Source organism: Periplaneta americana, chromosome 4 (assembly GCF_040183065.1).
Source record: "Periplaneta americana isolate PAMFEO1 chromosome 4, P.americana_PAMFEO1_priV1, whole genome shotgun sequence".
Taxonomy (NCBI): domain Eukaryota; kingdom Metazoa; phylum Arthropoda; class Insecta; order Blattodea; family Blattidae; genus Periplaneta; species Periplaneta americana.
The window spans coordinates 156,404,128-156,426,182 of NC_091120.1; the positions used below are offsets into that span (position 1 = coordinate 156,404,128).

The following is a 22,055-nucleotide window of genomic DNA, read 5'->3' on the forward strand; positions in this document are numbered from 1 at the left end:
TTATCAAATAGGTAGAATTAAATGCAAACATTGTGAAGTGTGTAAGACGCATATAACATTCATTCAGGTTTATAGAATGCGGTTTAATCAGTATATAGGCTAGTACACTTGCTGAATTGAAATGATTTAAGAAATTAGTCTTATATACATTCTGTTAAAGATCTAGTAAGCATTATAATATATAAAACTAGGTTCAAAGGGTAAAGATCGTACCAAGTACTTCGTTATTTTAGGATTCCTTTAATAATAATTAATGGATGTCCATAATCATATTCATGACTTAACCGTCTTGTTTGACTATGACAGTGATGAATTTCAAGGCAGGCTCCCTCTTCTGAGGTGAACCCAAATTAAAACATCTTGTGCTGTCATTCTGCCTTCTGAGTTATAGTCAAATACAGAACTTTTTTTTTTCTATTTGCAGTGTTTTTCTGTAGGCCTATGTTTATCGTTAAGTGTGAGGTTTGTAAATTCAAATCTGGCCAACAGGTGGTATTAATAAAACGGAGAAATTTTTCCTGATCAATTGACTCCTGAGCAATTTAAGTAGACTTCTTTGTTTGCGAAAAACTTCCTGTTCCTTATTAATAAAAACCACTGGAGATTTCTCACAATTCTAAACTCTTGCAAACTTTTAACAGTTTTATACAGTTCTCAACATGAGTGATTCAGAGTGACAATTTATCTACATTTGTTGACATGATAAAGAACTGTCCTGTCATATTTAAAAAAAACTTTCCTGCCTCAAGCTAAACAAAAAAGGCTTAGCATTTAAAGAGGTCAGGGTGTGAGAAAGGATATGTGATTCCTGTCACTGACTAAATTAAACCAAACATTAGCAAATATGAAAATGTGACTGAAAAAAAGTCTATACAGTCCGCCAAGTTAGCTCTGTGGTAGCGCGTCTGCATTCAGACTAGCCGGCCCAGGTTCGATTCCCTGCGAGGTCAGAAATTTTCAAGTAAAATTTATTTCTAAGTAAAATTTCTACCTCAGGACTAGGAGAGATGGTGGTGTAAACTTCTAATCACTAAATTGTACACAAATATGCCTGGGTTAAATCCCAAATATCTCTGCAGTGCATATGAAGAGAAGGCATATGTCACTGTTGGTAGTAATTCATCCGTCGGACAGGGACCTTAAGCCTGGCAGCCCCTTTGGTGCTCTTAGACAGGAGTAGGCTACATGCAGGCATTGGGTTTCCCCCTTCTCCCTTCCCCATCTTCATCATCCCCACCCATTCTCTACATTACACTTACACATACACTCACCCTGTACATGACGTAACTCTCCACTGGAACACATCATGCATAATGTGGTCCGACAAAGTGGTGTGCAACTTGAAAATGGGTCACAGTCCTGCCATCTATCCACAATATGCAGAACCCGAATAACGCAATAGATACACACACTACACACAATAAGCCTATACAGTGAAATCTCCATACAGTGATTATTGATATAACAAATAATGTTAAAATATTGTAGTCTCAGCATTAATTCCGTTAATGTAATTTTAAAATACAATTGCCTTATTTTTCTCTATAATATTTTGTTTATGCTAATAAATTCTAGTGTTCATCACAATTTATTAAATACTACAAATTCTTAAATAATTAATGTACATAGTGGTGCCTTACACAGTATACCTTCGAAATAGCATGCCTTTTTTTTTTTCTTTGTAAATTCTTCTACAACAATATTTTTTTCTGGCCCACATGGTTTTGTTGTATTGAGATTTCACTGTATTGACAAAAACTGGGAAAAGAAGCTTCTAAATCTAGTGAAAGGAGGCACAATCCCTGTTTTGACCATAACACAATGTAATATGACTTTTATTTTCGTATTTATATTATTTTACACTTTTATTCATTTTATTGCCTTAGTTCTTGTGTTGATTATTACTTAAGTAACATACTACAAATGGCTTTTAAAGAATCCAGAAATTCATTGCCGTCCTCACATAAGCCCACCATCGGTCGCTATCCTGTGCAAGATTAATCCAGTCCCTAGCATGCCAACTCTCTGAAATCCATTTTAATATTATTCTCCCATCTACATCTCGGCCTCCCCAAAGGTTTTTTTCCCCTCAGGTCTCCCAACTAACTATGCATTTATGGATTCACCCACGTGTGCTACATGCCCTGCCCATCTCAGATGTCTGGATTTAATGTTCTTTTATTAATTATGTTAGGTGATGAAGAATACAATGTGTGCGGTTCTGTGATTCTCCTGCAACTTCATCCCTCACTTAATTAAAATACACAATTAATTCAAATCATTCAAAATTAGTGTAAAGCACGTAATATTTGGTTTCGAAATTTACGGATGCAACAAAACAGGCGTCATTTTATTTCGTAGGGGCAGTTAGGCAGCAATTACAACATTCAAGATCGGTGCCCTCTCCTTCTCTCACAGAGGATTTGCTTCCGGGTCCAAACCACTACCCAACTTTGAAAATTAGGATCACTTGGATATATCAAAAGAATTGCCAAAGTCTGAGAATTGACTTCACTTTATTAATAAGAAACTAGTTTTCTCCACGTGACATAAATAGATTCCAGTCTGGTGAATTCCTCAACTAAATTGCTCATTCTGCTCAGTTTTATTAATAAGAAATGGAGAATTTTCACTTTTCTCTGTTTAATACCGCCCAATGGATCTTTCAGCAGGAGTAAAATTAGCGTAATTTCAGAAGAGAAGTAGAATAAGAGATTCATTATACTGGATTTATGGCATATTCCACAATGTGATACCTAGAGGCAAAATTAATGGTAATTTCTATTCCATAAGAGAATATATTTTCGTATCAATAAATTCTATTATCCTATCATTGGGGAGGATGAACTGGCTAATGATGCTCCAATTAAGAAATTACAAATATCGGACTAGTGGACTTGAGAAACGAGTGGACTGTATTCAGAGGCATTGGAAATCAACCAACTCTTCTGTCACTTCACAATAACGAAATAATTGAAATTGTGATCTTCGGCTAGAATGTAATATTAATATGAAAGATTTTATACTGCTTATTATAACTAGATTTGTGTGGTCTTTCAGGTAGAATTTATTTTTCTTGTTTCTCATCATTTGTATTACAGAACTTCCATTTATGAAAATTGGCAGATATCTTTACAAATGATTGGAGAGTGAGATCGGATTTAAAGAGCGACTGTGAAAAATGGTGATTGCACAGCCTTTATGATTAATTTATAAAAGAACGAAAACTGATTTTACACAGAAATTAACTTAAAGTGAAGATATTTTGAATTTAGTAATAAAAATATCAAGATGCTAAACATTGATACATTTTCACAAATTTTTCCATAATGTTTATTTTTTCTTCCCATACGTCTGGAAAATTTTAGATAATATTTTAGTGTTAGTTTTCCATAAAGATGATGACAATGTTTCAAATTTAAAAGTGTCAAGATGCGACAATTTTTAAGAAAGAATATGGGAGATAAGGATGGGCATAATTTAAAGTTGGATCTTTAGTGTTGTTGTTAGAATATTATTATTTTCTGCTATCTTCACTAGGGAGTTATGCAGTAAATCTACACTTGCTAAGTAATTGTATTCTATTTTCCAAAATACGTAATTTCAGTTTTATACACCAATTAACTGACTAGTATTGAACGTGAATTGAATAAATTATTTATTAAATGGATATCACAGGAGTAGGTCAGGATGCGTTACTAATTCCTATGACTTTTTTTTTTTTTTTTTTTTTTACTAAGGTTCTACTTCAGAAATTAATGAGTTCTAGCATCATTCACGTGAGTGAAGAGGGGGAATTCCATTCAGTTCTCAAGCGTATTCTTGCTGATGTAGCAACATAGAGACTTCAGAAACCTTAATTACTCGTCAGTATTAGTTGCTGCAAGTACATGAACTTACAATGATCCTGAACATGCACTTTTTGAGGATACTATACATATAATTTGGTTCCATATGTTAATATTTATATAACAGAAAATTGAAGAATTAAATTTAGAGTAAACTTAGTAACGCTCTAACATTCATTATATTTTATATGCAAATATAGCCTACTGGATAAATTGAATCTGAAATATGGTTGATTGATTTCCATTGGCTCCTCCCTCTATTGGTCTTGGTGGAGTTGTAGATAATGAATGAAATAATTCGCACAATATTTAGAGAGAAAAGACTATATAATACAGCCAACATAACAAAAATTATTTTTTCAGTAACAGGGATATTGAAAATGTGTAAATTTGTTGAGTCCAGAAATTCATTTTAAGCATCGCAGTACTTTCAGTGTTAGGTACTAAATATAAAATAATTTCATATTTGAAGTGGGAGATGAGGTAGCTATGAGTATAAAAAGCATATTGCTAATTGAAATAAACTAGCCTTTCCTATTGCATTTATGACTAGTTTTGAGGGTGAGAAGGCGAAACTTTAACGTGGTTATTATATTTCTTTAAGAATTTCAGGATTTGATTTAAAACCATTCAGTACACTACATAAACTGGGGGGGGGGGGGTTTCAGCACATAGTGGCGTTAATATGAATGAAAAACGACAAATTAACGAAATAATGGACACAAACCTCCGCACTGTACTCCAGTTCGTTGAAATTAGTAGTGAACAGGAAATTTAACCGTGAAATGAACAAACTGGTGGAAGTATTATCATATGAGCCCCGGAACCCATTCCTCAAAAACTTCTTCCCTGCGTTTGTAGTTCATTACTCTATATGTATTAGTTACTATCGACGTTTGCATTGTTCTTTTCTACAAAAATAGTAGTAAACTTAATTACTAACATGCCTTTTACATAGTTTTTCAGTCTGTGAATGGAAGGTGATATTTTAAAGCTTTGGTGGTATTTTATTTTGTAAAAAGTGATGAAGTTCATGAGATACGCCATATATTTTTATGAAGAATGAACATTTTCATTTTTTTAACAGGGGGAAGTACATTAATTGGTAGACATTGAAACCCTAGCTTGACATGGAATATCAGTTAGAAAACACTGCATATAGAAGCAAAGCATTTTTTTTACTAAGTTATTAACTATTCTATCTTTATTGCTTATTTATTAGTAGTACTTACGTCACAGAACTCTTAGTTGCAGTTATTTGAAATATAAATATATTCCATAACCTTATATGGTATCAGAATTTCGAGAGAAGATGCTGTTGCTTTGTCATTGTGGCTAGAACACACCTCTACATTTGCAGCGACTTGAACAATAGACAATGAGAAATATGTACTGTAAGCATAAAAGGCTAGTGAGACCGTATTGAATATAAAACACACTTATAGCAGGTGATTACTTAGATGTAACTTTGTTTTACAGGTCAGCGTTCTTTTGGTTTTGCAATGATGAACGCAGCAAGGTCAAAGCTCTGAACCCAGAATTTGGAGTTGGAGACATTGCCAAGGAATTGGGTAGAAGGTGGTCCGGTGTTGATCCAGAGCTCAAATCCAAATATGAAGCAATGGCGGAAAAGGATAAGGCGAGATACGACAGGGTGAGTTAAAATTACTACTTCTGTTACTAGGTTTTGCAGAGGAAAACAAAAACCAGTAATGTTAACTGGTATGTGTGGATTGAATTACACACAGAGTATCTCATTTTACAAATGCTGTTCATTAGCATCCAAACGTAGCTCCAGTATTGTGGATCATCCCCAAACAAAGCTTCTTCCAAAATTACTGTTGTCCCATGTAGATGATCTTAAATAACTTCACATTTTCGTCCTTTGCTGTGATTTCTAACTTGCATTCAGAGTGTTCTTTTGATGTTTTATTTTGTCTCTGGTAATATGATAGTTACAGTAATTTCCTCTTCAAAGTATCACCTGTTCAAATCTGACAGAGGATAGATTTTTTTTAGGTGGAAGAGATGGCATGTCTAATGATAGTGTTATTGGCTGTGTGTAGTAATGGATTTCTATGTAAAAAAAGTTATAAAGGCAAAATTTTACTTCCACTCTCTAATTTCTATGTTATTTTATCTTGCATTACAGTAGAGATTCAACAATTTTCAATATGAAATATTTAAATCGAAAATGGGAACAAGTTAAATTGAGATCAGTCGATGTCAGCAAAATGTTACTTTGCCGTTAGATATGTTAGCGATGTTTAAACCATGAAATGCTAAAGGTATAAATTGTAACAATAGCAGAATTTAGAATGTACATAGGTCATGTTTATTTTGAAACACAGTCTGTATTTGTTTGTCGTTTCAATTCAAGATTTATGAAGGTAGTCTTTTCATTCCTGAGGTAGCTGTGAAGCCAAAGTAAACACTTTAAAAGTAAGAGTCACATCTGGGCCATAGTGGAAATATGGTCTAAAATTGCTTTCGGTAGAGAATTTTCAGAAAAAGTATTTTTAGTACACAACCATTAGTGTGAACAAGACTGGTTGGGTCTTTCAAAATGTGCAATTTACGACACTCTATAGTCAATGTATCTAGATATTTTAGTGTTAAAATTAAAATACTAGGAGTTCTAGGTAAAAGTCTAGTTCGCAGTAAAATGCATATTGAAAATGTTTTGAAAAATGAATTCATATACATGATATACCATGTGTTTACTTCAAAGAAGAGAATATTCAAAACAATGCAAGAAATTAGAATGAGGCAGTTATCTATGTCGAAAAAGGAAAGGTAAAAAAAAATAAATAAATAAATAAAGGAACTTGGTATAAAAGTATATAAAAGTCAAGACAGTACTTGCAGATCTAGTTGAAGCTTTTCAAGCCATGATGAGCAATTTTTCTTAATGAGAAAATTGTGAATCTGTATCGCAAGTGCTGAGGGTGTTTCTGGTGTAATAACAAATATATCCAGAGAATTCTCTGCCTATTAAAATATATTTACTGATAGCCAAATCAACTGTTGCACAGAAAACACTGAAACCTTGATGAAGTTATGTTTATGAAAAATTATTGAATTAGTGAGGTGAAAATCATTTTGATTAAATAGGCTTATTTCTTTGAGCATATGGTTTTGTTGCATTTATATACAAAGTCGTCTGCCTGTATGTTATAGTGGTTGAAGTGACGTAAAATTGTACCATCACCCTACATTTTATGAAATTCCTCTGTTTGATATCTTTCATTTATTGGTGTAACCACTGGCAGAATAGCTCAGTCGGCAGTAGTGTTTACCTGCTGATCTGGAGCTGCGTTGTGGTGTGGGTTCGATTCTCATTATTTGATTGGTCTCCCCCCCCCCCAGATGATGTACCCCACCATACGGCAAATTCTATGTCTCATCTCGCCAAATAACATCTTATCACAAATTCTATAGATGCAAAATAACTTAGTAGTTGATATGGGATCATTAAATAATCAACTAAAAAAATAATTATTGGTATAGGTACAGTTGATGGCAGCCGGGTAGCTCAGTTGGTAGAGCAGCTGGCTATGGGCTGAAAGGTCCGGAGTTCGATCCCAGGTGGTGACAGGATTTTTTCTCGTTGCCAAACTTTCAGAATGACCCCAAGGTTCACTCAGCCTTCTATAAAATTGAGTACCGGGTCTTTCCCAGGGGTAAAAGGCGGTCAGAGCATGGTGCCGACCACACCACCTCATTCTAGTGCTGAGGTCATGGAAAGCATGAGGCTCTACCTCCATGTCCCCAAGTGCCTTCATGGCATGTTATGGGGATACCTTTTATAGATACAGTTGATTCAACTGATAAATGCAGAGACTCCAAAACAGTGCAGAATAAGAAGCACCTGTAGAAGTGCAAAAGATTTGAAAGTATCAACATTGCTGGACTCTACTGGCAAACTAGAGGGAAAATGATGCAGATCGCCTAATGTTCATGTCATTGGAAAACAATTGATTCAGTCTCAGACTATGGAAAACCAACGAATGTCGAAAGATACTGACATAAAAGCTTACAGAAGCTTGGGAGGACCGGTTCTTATGACATTGAAGTACATGCCACCAGGAAACGAGATTCGTGACTTATCTCAATTAAAACGAAATTCTGGGAGAATGGGCCATGTACTGAAACAAAAAGAATAATTTTGATATAACGTCAAAGCTTAAAATTACATGTGACTTCATACATGAGTATGGAAAGAACTTTTTTCAGCATGTTGATAGGAAAGAAAAGGTGGGCTAATCTTGTAGTGTAATATGCTCGATGTGGGTTCAAAAAGTGACTACTTGCCTCCATTATATATTAGTTGAAAAATGGAAGACTTAAACTTCATAACATTGTAACCCACTATTTATCAATCATAATATGTCATGCCTACCCAGAAGTAGTTGTCATTTTTAGCTTATAGTGAATATAAATTCAATTGCTAGTAATGAGACTACATCAGATGAAGTAGAATTCAAACTTTAACAAGTCCTTGGACACATGAGAATTTTAAATTTCCAAAACAAGTTTGAATAAACTTTAAGTTTATGACTTGTTTACACTCAAGCTAATGAACATGGTACTTTTGTGTGAATGCTATGTTTTATTTTCCAAAAAGAGTGCAAACAAGGAGAATCATCAGAAACTGAAATCACTTGTTATTCAGCCAGTTAATAAATGGAAAGATGTGATAGAAATTTTTGATAAGCACACTAAACTCATCACGAATTGTGTTACATGTGGAAACTTGTTTGTGAAGTTTTGAAAGGACCTCTGCCTGATACACAATCAGAACTAGACTCTACAAGAGCTAAACAATTAGTTGAAAAACAGAACTGGGCTCATTCCTATAATAGAAACAAATTATGTGGCAGATAGAAGTTAGCTTTAAGAGGAACGAATGAGTTAAAATATATATTCACTTTTCACACTGTACAGGAAAAAGTTGCACAATAATGTTTGTTAAGCAACTGAGAGTCTCAAAAACAATGCAGTTTCAGTCTAGCGGGAAATGGCTGATAAAGGTCATCTTAAATGCAGATGTACCACACTTAAATTTAAAAACAATTGAAAAGGCAATATGTTTCTACTTAATTCAGGGTTTTATGTACCATTTTACAAAACTTGTACCTGAAAAAAAAATTATGACAAATTCATAATAATGTCCTGTTTTTCATGGAATGCCCCTGTAGTTATTTTCCCAGGTTATTTTTTTGTTTTAGTGGTTGAAATGACTTGTAAAATTGTACCATCACCCTACATTTTATGAAATAACCTCTTTTTAATTATGGACTTCAGAAAGCTAGATGTTTTTGATGTCATGATCTGTCTCAAGTTCCTCCAGAAGAACTAGAACAATAAAAACTGACACCAAAAGTAAATGGTCTGTTGACAGTATAAATAAATTATAGTCATCCATAATTGAAACTGCAGTGTCAGAGTCCCCTAGACAAGAAGCAGTGACAGAGTTCCACTTAATTACTGGACATGACTTTGACTGCTCGCATGAATATGTATTTACTCAATTCCAATTTATATTGTGTGAAGAGAAAAATTATATATGAGCAGAGATCATTGACAAATGCTCTGCACCTGAAAACTTTCAGCATGAGCCTTTGTCAAAATATTGTACTGGGAAGCAAGGAGAATGGAGTTCAGACTGTGGTGCAAGTCTTTGAGCCCTCCTCAGGCTGCTGCTTCTGCAATCACTATGGAGTTAACATCTTTTAAAATCTTGATCTTTAGTAAAGGCTAACATCTCTGCTGAACTGTGTTCATATCTGCAACCAGACCTTTGTTTCCAGTATTCCTTGCGACGTATCATTATTCCATGCCAAGGGTGTCAACTACGGTATGATTATCTGGTAGTCTGCTGTATTGTAGGGCAGAGAAATGCATTGCCATAAATGGACGTCACATTGAGCACTTACGAACAAGTGTTCAGATCTCAGAAAGCATGTGTTGTAGAACCCATGTTTATTAGACATTATTTTATTGTTTTGATGCATATTATCACCTCATAAAATATTGGATATATTTTTTTTAAAACGCCCTGTATATGTGTGTGTATGTATATACATATATATACACGTAGTGAAGCTGATGTTCAACATGGCGTACCATGTAGACATGAAACCTGCATGCATCTTAATTGAACGTGCGTTTTCAACTAGATTTTTTCAATATTCTTTCCAGATTTAATATGTACATGCATGGAAAACTGTTCCATGTAGATGCACCTCTACAGTATCATTATAAACCACTGATATATTTTAGTATTTTCAGTCTTAAACAACGATTACTGTAATTAACTTCAGTAATTAAAGTATGCAAATAGGTAGGCATTTCATGTTTTTTATTTTTGGGATTATAAATAAATCCCTTCTTTGCCATTTATTTGCCTGCACAGAAGTTATTTAAGTATGACTTTTGAATGGTAGCTCAAGAAAATAAGCTACCAAAACGAGCATGATAAAGAATTGAATTATTGAATAGCACTTAGATCATAAGACAGCGCATGTATCCTCTCCGTGACACCTATTCTTCTCATATCAAATCTCTTGTTTAATTTTAATATTTTAATATATGAGCTTTGACTGAACTGAGCTCGTTCTTTCCAGGAAATGACTGCGTACAAAAAGAGACCCAAGGGAGGCACACAAGTTGCACAAGCTCCATTGTCAAAGAAACAAGAAAGTGAAGATGAAGATGAAGAGGAAGAAGAAGACGGGGATGAGGAAGACGAATAAACTCTCACAAAACTTGTCAGGTTTTTCACCCATTCATTCATTCATTCAGATTGTGTGTGCGAAGAAGAGAGACTGAGAAGATCGTCTGTTCGTACATTCATCGCCCTTCCCCTTCACATTCATCATTTGTTGAGAAGAAAAATGAAAAAAAAAATCGTATCATTATCCTCTCCCTTGTCCCCCAGTGTACATATAATATTAACTTGCAATGTTTTGTGTTTTCTTTTACTTTTTCAACTTCGTTTTAAATACATTCAAAGATCAGATCAATTCCACGGATGACAGGATTTTGTGCGGTTCTGTGGTCATCATCACGCATTCAGACTTTGCTACATCTGTCCTGTCAGACTGTTAATATATTATTTTTAAAAGGAGGAAGTTGGTGTAAGTTATTTCAATTGCCTCTTCCTTGACCTATGAAGATGCGTACATATGATGACAAATAATTGCCGTGGCTTTGCGGTTTGACGGGTTTCTAAATTGTTTCTAACTTTGCAGATAAGCTGGCCATCACCAAAGTCCTTCTCAGCTTTGTTTACATTTTTTTGAAGGAAAAAAACTCCACATTCTCTGGTCTTTCATGAATGCTGCGCTTCCGACAGCCAAATAAAATCAGGGTTCCGCTGCCTACTTGTTAGTATGTAAAGTAAACTTGTATCTACTGTAAAAAGCTTTGGTGTTTGCCAGTATCATAAATTATTATTATTAATATTATTATTTTTTTTGTTCACGATTGATTTCCTTTTTTAAAAGAAATTATCTGTTCGTGTGTTTTGTCATTAGTAAGTGTGTTGAATGAGAGCGTGGTGACTTTTCACTCCCATTTGCAGAGCAGTTATTTTTATTTAAAATGAATATGATAGGGGCCATCGCCTCAAGTCAGATTATAGATAGTCTTTTTTTTTTTTTTTTATCCAGCAACATTTACAGTGGTGCTGGGAACTGGACAGTGTTCACCAGCCAATAACGAGTGGTGTGACCACAGTTGTGCAGATTCAAGCCCCTCTCGACAGAGGAGTTTTCTTAACCAAGACAATTTTAAAAGAACAATAGCCTGTTCTCTTTTTGAGGGAAAGATTTCATTTGATGGAATTTGTAGTGACAAGATAAAAAAAAAAAGGGATCTTATGCGTTTCTCGTGTTTTTCATGTCTATAACCTTTTAAACATTCCTCAGAAGAAAGAAAAAAAATTAAGTCATCATTAGAGCTCTGAAACTTGTACATTTTAATGAGGAACCATGAAGCAAATTGAAATAAAAAATCACAATTGTTCTCTCATTTTGTCTTTGAGAAAACACTGTAAGTGAACAATTAAAAGTGAAGTATTAGGATATTTTACTACTAATTTGCAGTCTAAAAATGTAATTTGACATGTTGTTCCAACTGCAAGGTACTGGTAATGGAAATTCTGGAGAAAAAAAAAAGTGACAGATTTGCTCTGTGTTATTTTTAGGGAAATTCAAATAGAGAAAAAGGCAGTGTTTGTTTTGTATCTCATAGGGATAAATAAACTTTTCAAAAAATCAGTTAATCAAATACCGTAGTGGTATTCTTCTTGTACATATTTTATATCCTTCCCTCAATATTTTGTTTACAGCAGTTAAGATGAAAAAATGAGTGTTAGGAAGACTTCGTCAGCAAAGCAACATGGATAATATATAGGAAAGTGTGAAAAATTGCCTGTTAATATATAATAAAAGATGCGCTTTTTTTTTCTTCAGTGTAAGAAAAAGAAAAAAAAATGCTTGAATTCTTTGGTTTTTCTCTAGTTCATGGCATTCGTTGATTCGCATCATTATTTAAATCCTGATATATTTCTGCAGGGGAAGATAGTTTAATAAGTATGAACTTTTTATCATGCCCTAGAAATGCTATACAGTGAAACGTCTTCTTACGGAGCCCCCCCCCCCCCCAGATACGGCTACTCCTCATATACGGACAGATTTTTATGTCCCAACTGAAATATAGGAATAATGATAAATTTAACTCTCGTTTACGGACACGGACAGCTGTTTCACAGTTCTAAAGCTTGCTTTACCTCCTGACTGCGGACAGAACTTGGATTTCAAGACCTAATATGTTACAAAAATGGAAAATTTAGTTTTGAGAATTGTACAGAAATTCCTTATCATGAAAGACAACAATATGGATCTCGTAGGCTGCCACTAGTCCAGCTGGCTACCCCTTGTTATCTGAACGTGAGTGGATAAAGAAAGTCATAAAATGTAACCTGTCTGATGGGTCCAAGGTTTCCGCGATCGTGAAATTGTATTCGACACATGATAGGGTTAGTAGGATTATTCTTTTCACTTCAATCAGTTCTGTTTTGAGAGACGTGGCACCTGAACATAAATGTTAAGTTGAAAACTGTAAATTACAGTACTGCATAACTGTAGACCTAGAATAAAATTGAATGGCACAGTACTGTATATACCTTTTTCGGTCTTATCTACTATAGTTCAAAGTTGCAAAGAATTTACAGTAGTACTGTATACTGTATTTAGAATTAAACTGCAGTAACACATTTCATTTAAAGCGTGAAGGGATACATAATGCATACTGTAAATTTACTGTTAGATTGGGGAGCCTCCCTCCCAATAAAGGACACCTCCCAGATGCGGACAGATTGTTACGTCCCTTCGATGTCCGTAAATGAGAGGTTTCACTGTACTGGAATCGGGCATGAATTGAAAATGTACAATACATTAACTCGTTTCATGTTTAATTGGGATGTTATCAGTAGGGCCCAGATTTTTATGTGCTAAAAAAATTTTAAAATATTTATTTTTTATGTGCTAAAATTTGAAAAATATTTTCTGAAAATGAAAACAAAAACATTAAAAAAATTATATTGAAACTCACCAATTGCAGCTAAACATCAGATGTAAAATGTTGACTGGATTTGCAGTGCACAACAAATGTCTTCTCCAGATTGTGGATCAGAAATCCTTGCCTATTATCCGAGAACAAAGCCTTATATTGAGAAAAAAAAATATTCTACATCACACGATGTTAACCTTGCATATTTGAAGAGAAGTGTATCATTAACACACACACGATCAAGTTCACTTATGTTTTAGTAAAAAGTAAATCCGTGGCGCTACAGCCCATGACGTGGACGATCTTCCAACCAGAATGGAGGTATCGTGTGGTTAGCATGACGATCCCCCCCCCCCCCCCAGCCATTATAGCTGGTTTGCAAAACCAGATTTTTGCTACCTATCTTAGCTCCCCAAGTGCATCACGATGCTGGGTGGGCATCGGTCCCATACACTGGCCGAAATTTCATGAGATAATTTCTTCCCTCATGAGGACTCGAACCAGCGAGCATTCTGTAATGCAAGTCCTAGGCAGAATGCCTTAGACCACGACGCCATGGCACGGGACTCATGTTTTAGCCTTCCAAAACTTGAGCGACTGTGCAGAGGGTTTGGTAGCCACTATTTTTCTCAAACATACTCTTAAATTTTCTTCTTAGAACTTCTATTTTCGAACCTGAGATAGTAGTGTTAAGTTACCTTTCAACATACTGTATTTCTTTCACTGAATTACTCAATAAATCTACACCAGTTTCTAGTTTCTTTATTGAGTCAATCAAGAAACCGAAATTAGCAAATATGAAGGCCAGGTCACATATTAAATTCTGAATAATCTCAATTTCAAAGGCATCGTGTTTGTCCAGTTCACTTTACTACAGATGTAAATGCTTCAAAACTATCTGCATAATTCGCTTAAGGCATTTTTAATTCACACAGCTACACTTCACAAAAAAACCCAACTGATCCAGTGATCTGATTGCAACAAACAGGCAAGAATATTCGACTCTCACATTAATATAGAGGTCACTGTACGACATAATCTCGAGACTGGGTTCTGTTCTTCCCTGATTAAGCACGTGCAAGTGAATTCTTTCAAGATAAAAATGTGTTGTAAAATGTTAAAAGAGAATGAGGAAAAGTACTAAAATATGTATTTATGGAGAAAATATCGAAAATATTTATTCACATAACTTTTTTTGTAAAATATGTCTTTTTATGTAACATAAAATTTGGACCTTGATATGGCTATTAAACTTTGTTTTAGGAACGTACGCATTAACTTACAAATCTGGGCCCCTAGTTAATTATCAGTGAACAAAGAGTCTCTGTTATTTGTGTTTACTGGGTATAAAAGAAGTGAAGATTTTCAAACTAAGATAGGTTAAGTTGAAGGTTACTTTAATCCCACAGAGTTCCTCTGTAGCTTTTGATGTTTTTGTATTAATTATGGTTGCAAGTTGGTCCACCACTTCAGGTTTGTTCTGAAAACTAATATGAAATACCTGTGGTCACATTTATAATGTTGGTAAGTCCAATGTGGGCAGGGACAGATTTTAAGGTTTGGCTGCTTTCGTCTATAATATGCATGTCACTCTTTTCCAGAAGTAATACCATATTCTGGATTAAAAATTTTCTTAAGAACAAACAAAATGATTCAACGATTATGTTGGCTGCTTTAATAACAGACAGAACTAGTAGAAGAGGAAAATAAAATGGGCCTTTTTATTTATATATTTTAACACTATGTAGATAAATGTATTGCAGTACATAATTAATAACCACCATTATAGACATACATATGTACAAGAATAGCTGCAGTATTAAGTTTGTCCCTGTTCATTTTTTAACGTAAATTGTTTCTATGTCAGGTGATGGGCTAGATTTTTCCTTATACAGGTAATTTCATAGGTGTTTGACTTCATAATCTTCTTGAAGATCATTAATCATCTGCAAAAACCTAGCTGTTAAAATGGAAGAAGCACGCTAAAAATATTGCTGGCCTAACCTGTAGTTTCTAGCACCAATGCTCTTCAATCTTGCTTTACATTGGGTGATAACACAGATAGGTATAGATCCTAACAACACTTAGTTTACAAAAGCGTTCAAATAGTAGGATACGCAGATGACTTGGATGTTATGGGACAGTCGTTGACAGCAATAGAAGTGTATAAAGACCTGGAACAAGGAGCCGCTAAAATCGGGTTGCAGATTAATGCAAGTAAAACCAAACGAATGAAACAAATAAGAAATAAACAGAATATATACAACTCTCCTAATCTGACGATAAACATGTTTGAAGAAACTGAGAAGTTTAAATATCTTGGAACAGTAATGACAAGTAACAATAACGAATTAATTGAAGTACAGAGTCGAATCACTGCAGCCAGTAAGGCCTATTTTGCATTAAACTTAATATTGAAATCTAACTGTGCACAAGGAAACAAAACTTAAAATATACAAAACAATTATTAGAGGTATTCTCTGTTATGCAAGCGAAACTTGGGCATTATCTAAGGAGACAAGCTAAACTAGGTATATTTGAACGCAAAATACTCAGAAGAATTTTTGGACCGGTGCAAGAAAATATGCAGTGGAGAATACGTTATAATAACGAGCTATATAAATTATATAGAAGTTTCGATATTGTTACTTTCAACAAATTAAGGAGGCTTGAATGGGCCAGACATGTCTATCGGATGGAAGGGAACAGAATACCAAAGAAGATCTTAGAAGGGAAAATACATGGTAAAAGACCAATTGGAAGGCCCAAAAATAGATGGATAGATGCGGTAACGATCGATTCTCAGGACTATCTCGGAACAACTGCCTGGAGGAGATTAGCACAGGACAGGGAAAGTTGGAGGAATAAAATTGAGGAGGCTAAGGCTCGACTTTGGGAAGTGATGCCATCGTAGTAGTAGTAGTAGTAACCTGTAGTTTACATAAGCTTTGGTAAATTTGCCTCTGAATATGGGTTTCTCTTCAGAAACAAAATTTGATTTAAAAAAACACCATTTTGGCAGGACATTTGTTACTGTTAAAACAGTTGCCTTTAAAGAATCCCATTTCTCAGAGTCTAATCTGGGTTTTTAAGATTGTGTAAACACTGTTTAAGATTAAAGCTGTTTAAATTTCCTCTTTCTTTTGAAAAAACTAGAAACTTCCTGTGAAATGTATATCACAGAGTTGCCAAAAAAATATCATAGAAAATTAATTGCGTGGTATCAAATGTGTATTATTTAAAAACTAGTAACAAGAATTTCTTTTACATAATCTTAAAATCTGAGTTTGGTGTGCTAGGAGTTAATAGAATAACCAGACCAGTTCCCCAGAAGCTCCGTTGCAGTGCATGCAGAAGAAAACTAAATGTCTGTCTGCTGTGTAAGATAAATGAAAGATTTGTTTGGACTCTGTTGTAACTTCGCACCTCTTTCATTGAGTTTCTCCTCTCTAAGCACTTGCCACTCCTTGAACTTTTTTTTTTTTTTTCTCTCCCTCAAATATGAGTTCTGTCTCTCTAACTTCATAAAAATTTTCTTCCAGTTTGTGTATGATAGACATTTTCACCAAAACATATGTTATGTATATAAAAACACAAAATTTGAGTTCATTTAAGCCATTGACTGAGACCCGATCTCACTTGCCTCAGTCAGTCGGTTGCCACCGCTCTTTACTAACAAAAATACACAAGACTTGGGGAATAATAATTTTGCATTTGATTACTGTTTGTTTCTAATGTATGCACTTATATTTCCCAAGCTCTGGCTGTTATCATGGGAAACTATTTGAAATTTGCATGTGTCATGACATAGCCATCTACTAGCACACCCAACTTGCCTGTTACATAATTTGTAGCATTGTTTTTTGTTTAGTCAACTGGCCGAAGACAGGTTTGAACCTCATAAGCAGGGAAAGGATTTATATGTAAATACATATTTACTTATAAAGCTAATATAATTTATATTTTGCATTATCTTTATGTTTCACAATGTGTAGGGTTGAAAAATCCTACTTTTATTTTCCATATTTTTCCATATTTTAGAGTTTAGTACATATTTTCGTTAATTTCCATATATTTTCCATATTTCATATAAAACAGTCCATATTATATTAGGTTTAACAATAAAACAAAACAAAATTCCATTAGCTTTTAAAAATACATTTCAACAATAGAGATTTAAACACATGTTCAGTAATCCCTTTAACATCAGAGTTATTTGAAAATTAGCAGTCCTATCAACAATGGGAAAGTAAGTTACAAAACTGTATTAATTTAATTTAAAATTTTTAACAGACTTCAGTTGTGCAGCTCAACAGTTAAATGCCAGTCAGAGTACACATAGGTTCAGTTTTGTAAATCATACTATAAAGACGGTAAATATGCCAAAAGTACGTCATTCAGTCAATTTAAAATCAAAACTAACAAGTTACATTTCAGAATTTAAAGAAGATGGTTTATCAACTGACAATAAAATATTATTTTGTAATTTGTGTCAGTGTGCAGTATCATCTACACAAAAGTTCCTGGTGCAACAACACATTACAACTAGTAAACATCAGGCCAACAAACAACTAAATTCCAAGCAGAGACAATTGTTTTTAACACAACCAACAACATCGAATGTAAGATCTGAGTTTAACATCGACCTGTGCCGTTCTCTCATCTCTGCTGATATTCCTCTCTACAAACTAAAGAATAAGGTCTTCAGGGAATTCCTTGAAAAATATACTCAACATACAATCCCGGATGAGTCAACACTTAGGAAGACGTATGCTCCATCCATCTACGATGAGACAATACAGAAGATAAGAGATGAAATTAAAGATAGTTCAATTTGGGTTTCCATTGATGAGACTCCCGACAAAGAAGGTAGACTTGTTGGTAATGTAGTTATCGGTTTGTTAAGTGAACAATATTCTGAACGAATTCTTTTACATTGTGATGTTCTAGAAAAGTGCAATAACAAAACTATAGTTAAACTGTTCAACGAAGCTATGGGTATCCTGTGGCCAAAGGGTATTATGTACGATAATGTGTTATTCTTTATTAGCGATGCTGCCCCTTATATGGTCAAAGCTGGACAAGCATTATCTGTTGTATATCCTAAATTGACTCATTTTACTTGTGTGGCGCATGCATTTCATCGTGTGGCAGAAGTGGTCAGAGACAATTTCCCTAAAGTAGATTTGTTGATTTCATCAGTGAAAAAAGTATTTCTCAAAGCTCCCAGTAGAGTTAACGTGTTGAAAGAAATGTACCCTGAAATTCCATTGCCACCAAAGCCAATTTTAACTAGATGGGGTACATGGCTAGAAGCAGTTGAATATTATGCCGAACATATAGACTCTATTAACAATGTTCTCCTTGCATTGGACTCTGAAGATGCAGTCTCAATTGATACTGCGAAAACAGTTACCTGTGACATAAGTGTGAAGAATGACTTAGCTCACATTCAGCATACATTTTCATGCATCATAAAAACGCTCAAAAGTCTCCAAAATAGGCACCTTTCACTATCTGAAAGTTTTGAAATTATAAATAGTACTGTGGAACAACTGAATCGTGGTAGAGGTAAAGTTGCAGATGCAGTAAGAGCTAAGGTGGACACTGTACTTTCAAAAAACCCTGGATATGAAGAACTACAAAAGGTTGTTGCTGTGATGAGTGGTGAATCAACAGTGAAGATTAACTTGGACTTATCCCCAGCAGACATTGTGAAATTGAATTATGTACCAGTTACTTCTTGTGACGTCGAACGCTCTTTTAGTCAGTATAAATCTATCCTCAGAGACAATAGAAGAAGATTCACTTTTCAGCACTTGAAAGAAATGTTTGTAACCTATTGTTATGGTAACAGACAATAAAAATTGTGTTTTGTTGAAACTACATTGGAAGATAAGGTACGTCCATTATATTTTTTGTTTAGTTTGATTAAAATGTACCAATATTTAACGTACATAGTCATTTTTTTATAATTTTAAGTCCATATTTAATTCCATATTTTGGTAAAAATAACTACATATATATTTACATATTTCATATATTTTTAGTCCATATAAATCCGTTCCCTGCTCATAAGTAACACCAACAAGGCATCGCTGATGAGGCAACTAGGCCAGGAGATAATGGGGTAGGGTGGCCGTTCCTTTCCCGCTTTTGTAGCATTATTAGTAATCGTGTCTATGTTCTCATCATAACAGTTCACAGTTATGTCACTTTTGGATGTATTGCCAATATGAAATTAACTATTTTCAATAGTACCTTTTTAACAAAAAATCACAGACATTGCCATTTTCTGATGGAGCTAACAGCTGATTTGTGACTGCAGCTGTGAATTTGGTTCTGAATTTTGAACAATCAGGAGTTACTTCAGTGCTGTCGACAGAAAAATTCGAAATATTCCTACAGCTCTGATGAAATTCCGTTATGTTCCACTACACAAATAAATCTGTAGTGCTCGGGAAAAGTGACACAAGTCAGAAATGTTAATTTTACAGAAGGAAAAAACTGTCTTCACACTGGTTTATGTCGATTCGATTTTCTTCTGTATGAATTATTCTAATGGGAGAAATAGTTATGTCTCTTTTCCCAAGTGAGCAGATGTTCCGTAAGTTGTCGATTAATAACAAATTTTTTGGAAACTGACATATGCCACTTTTCCCAAGCATTGCAGAAATATAATGTTGTTTTCTAATGCCAGGCATTTGACAATGAAGTCATTTGACCTCTTGCACTCCAATATTTTTCAAAGATATTATCATGACCAGCCACTGAAGCACAGATTTTGAGATGTTCCGAATCCATTTCTTGGTATGAGTTTCACAGTAGACAGTTAGGGGACTGATATATTCCAATTCTGTGCAGGTGTTTGGCCAAACAATCATGGCCTGTTGCCAATCTAAATGCAGCTACAGACGATTTTCGTGGTAAATCGGGAATTAACTGTGGATTTTGATGCAGAGAGTTCCATTTTTTCCCTTGGGATTGTGTTATTAAATTTTGTTTGTTGAAGTCTAAGTATGTAGATTTAATAAATCTTTTCACAGAGTAATACGTAGATTTAGTAACAGGTCTGTAAGTAGCAGTGCTGCCCTTCTTTGCTAAAGCATCCGCATTCTCATTTCCCAGGATTCCACAATGGGATGGCATCCATTGGAATACAATTCATAATGTATATAATGTAAAGAATAACCAAAACATACCTTGCTCAGTGAAACTTGCTCTTATTAGAGCAGGTGAAACAAGACAGGCATGATGATACTGACATCGCTGTTGTTGGTTATGTTTATTTACAGTACTTGTTACACAAAAGATTATAGAAAAATTAGGGGAAACTGAAGAATGAAGCTAATTTTCTTCAGATAATGCTATGGTTTCATTGTTTTCAATTTTCTCAAACCGAACATACGTCTACCAGACTCACTGATATGATCATCAGTAAAACTGGATGTAGGTCAAACAGCACTAATATTTTTGGCTAGTAAATCTGACCTCACCTTTTGAAGATCACTAGGGGCCGTATTCATAGACATTTTAGCGCAGGCTTCCGGTGGATTATCAGCGTTTTTTGTATTCATAAACCAGTGTCAGCGATAGGATATGATTTGAATTCTGTACTAGTAACCAGTGGATAGCCGGGGCTAGCTTAGTATGCTCGTAGCGCTTGCTGCGAAATGTCTATGAATACCACCTGTATGTTTAGGGTTTTTGTTTCTACATATATATAATATATCCATCAAGAAAACCCTTTCTACTTCTGTTTCCATGTAGCAACTCTAAAAACAATTTGGTTAACTTGGTAATGTTTGAAAAGACGTACTGGTACTCATAACTGTTTGATTTTTTTCCTTCAACTGCAAAAAATTATATATAAAATAAAAGGTTGAAAGTTCGCCATTAGAGTAACTGATAGCTTGACTGACTGTGAAACGAGAGGGCCCAGGTTCAAATCCTGGTTGGGGCTTTTTCTCTCAACCACATGAAGCAGAATTGCTGGGTAACTTTCGGCATTGGGCCTCTAAATCATTTTGCTTTCAATAGCATCATTCATATATCATCTTAATAGTTGCAGATCGGCTGGGAGATCATGGCAGATGTGCTTCCGGGATTTACCAACAGGTGTCATTAGTCTGGGGGAGTTGCACAATTCCCAGGGAGCTGTAGGGCCTTCAAGAAAGTGGACTATGGCAGACCGGGGAGTGTAGTCTCCTCAGATGCATGGCACCTTGGTGATTCGCGAAATCTACGGTGGTGCGACCCTTCTGGTCAAAGAATCCAGCCAAATGAAAACAGTGAATTAAGAACAGATGCCGGCTATCTGAAGAGGTGGCATATTTGCAGGAAGACGGAGGGGAATTGCTGTTCACGCAGGCTTCGTCAGACCTGGATGCAATTGCCGAATTGATAAAATGTCACCAAGAAGTGAATCACTTGCTTGAAGAGGAATTCTAAGGACTTAAAAATCATCACAAATAAAGAGATTGCGCAATAAACCTAAGGCTGTGGTGCTTGTCTAGCGACCTTCCTCCAGAAAAAAAAGTTGAAAAGTAAACAATCATAATGCTTCTGACACTTTTCAGTTTTCACTGCACCTTCTCACCTACAGTTGCAGCATTGATTACATTTCTA

At 34.9% G+C, this 22,055-nt stretch overlaps 1 protein-coding gene across 1 annotated transcript in view; it reads left to right on the top strand.

Moving 5' to 3' along the window:
• The window catches only part of Dsp1 (Dorsal switch protein 1), a 68,617-nt gene extending 56,474 nt beyond the window's left edge, over positions 1 to 12,143 (top strand). The window contains exons 4-5 of the mRNA XM_069824198.1: positions 5,328 to 5,502; positions 10,478 to 12,143. Of these exons, the coding sequence (XP_069680299.1) occupies positions 5,328 to 5,502; positions 10,478 to 10,606 (304 nt within the window). The 3' untranslated portion in view covers positions 10,607 to 12,143. The remainder of the gene's footprint in view (positions 1 to 5,327; positions 5,503 to 10,477) is intronic.
• Positions 12,144 to 22,055: the final 9,912 nt, after the last annotated feature.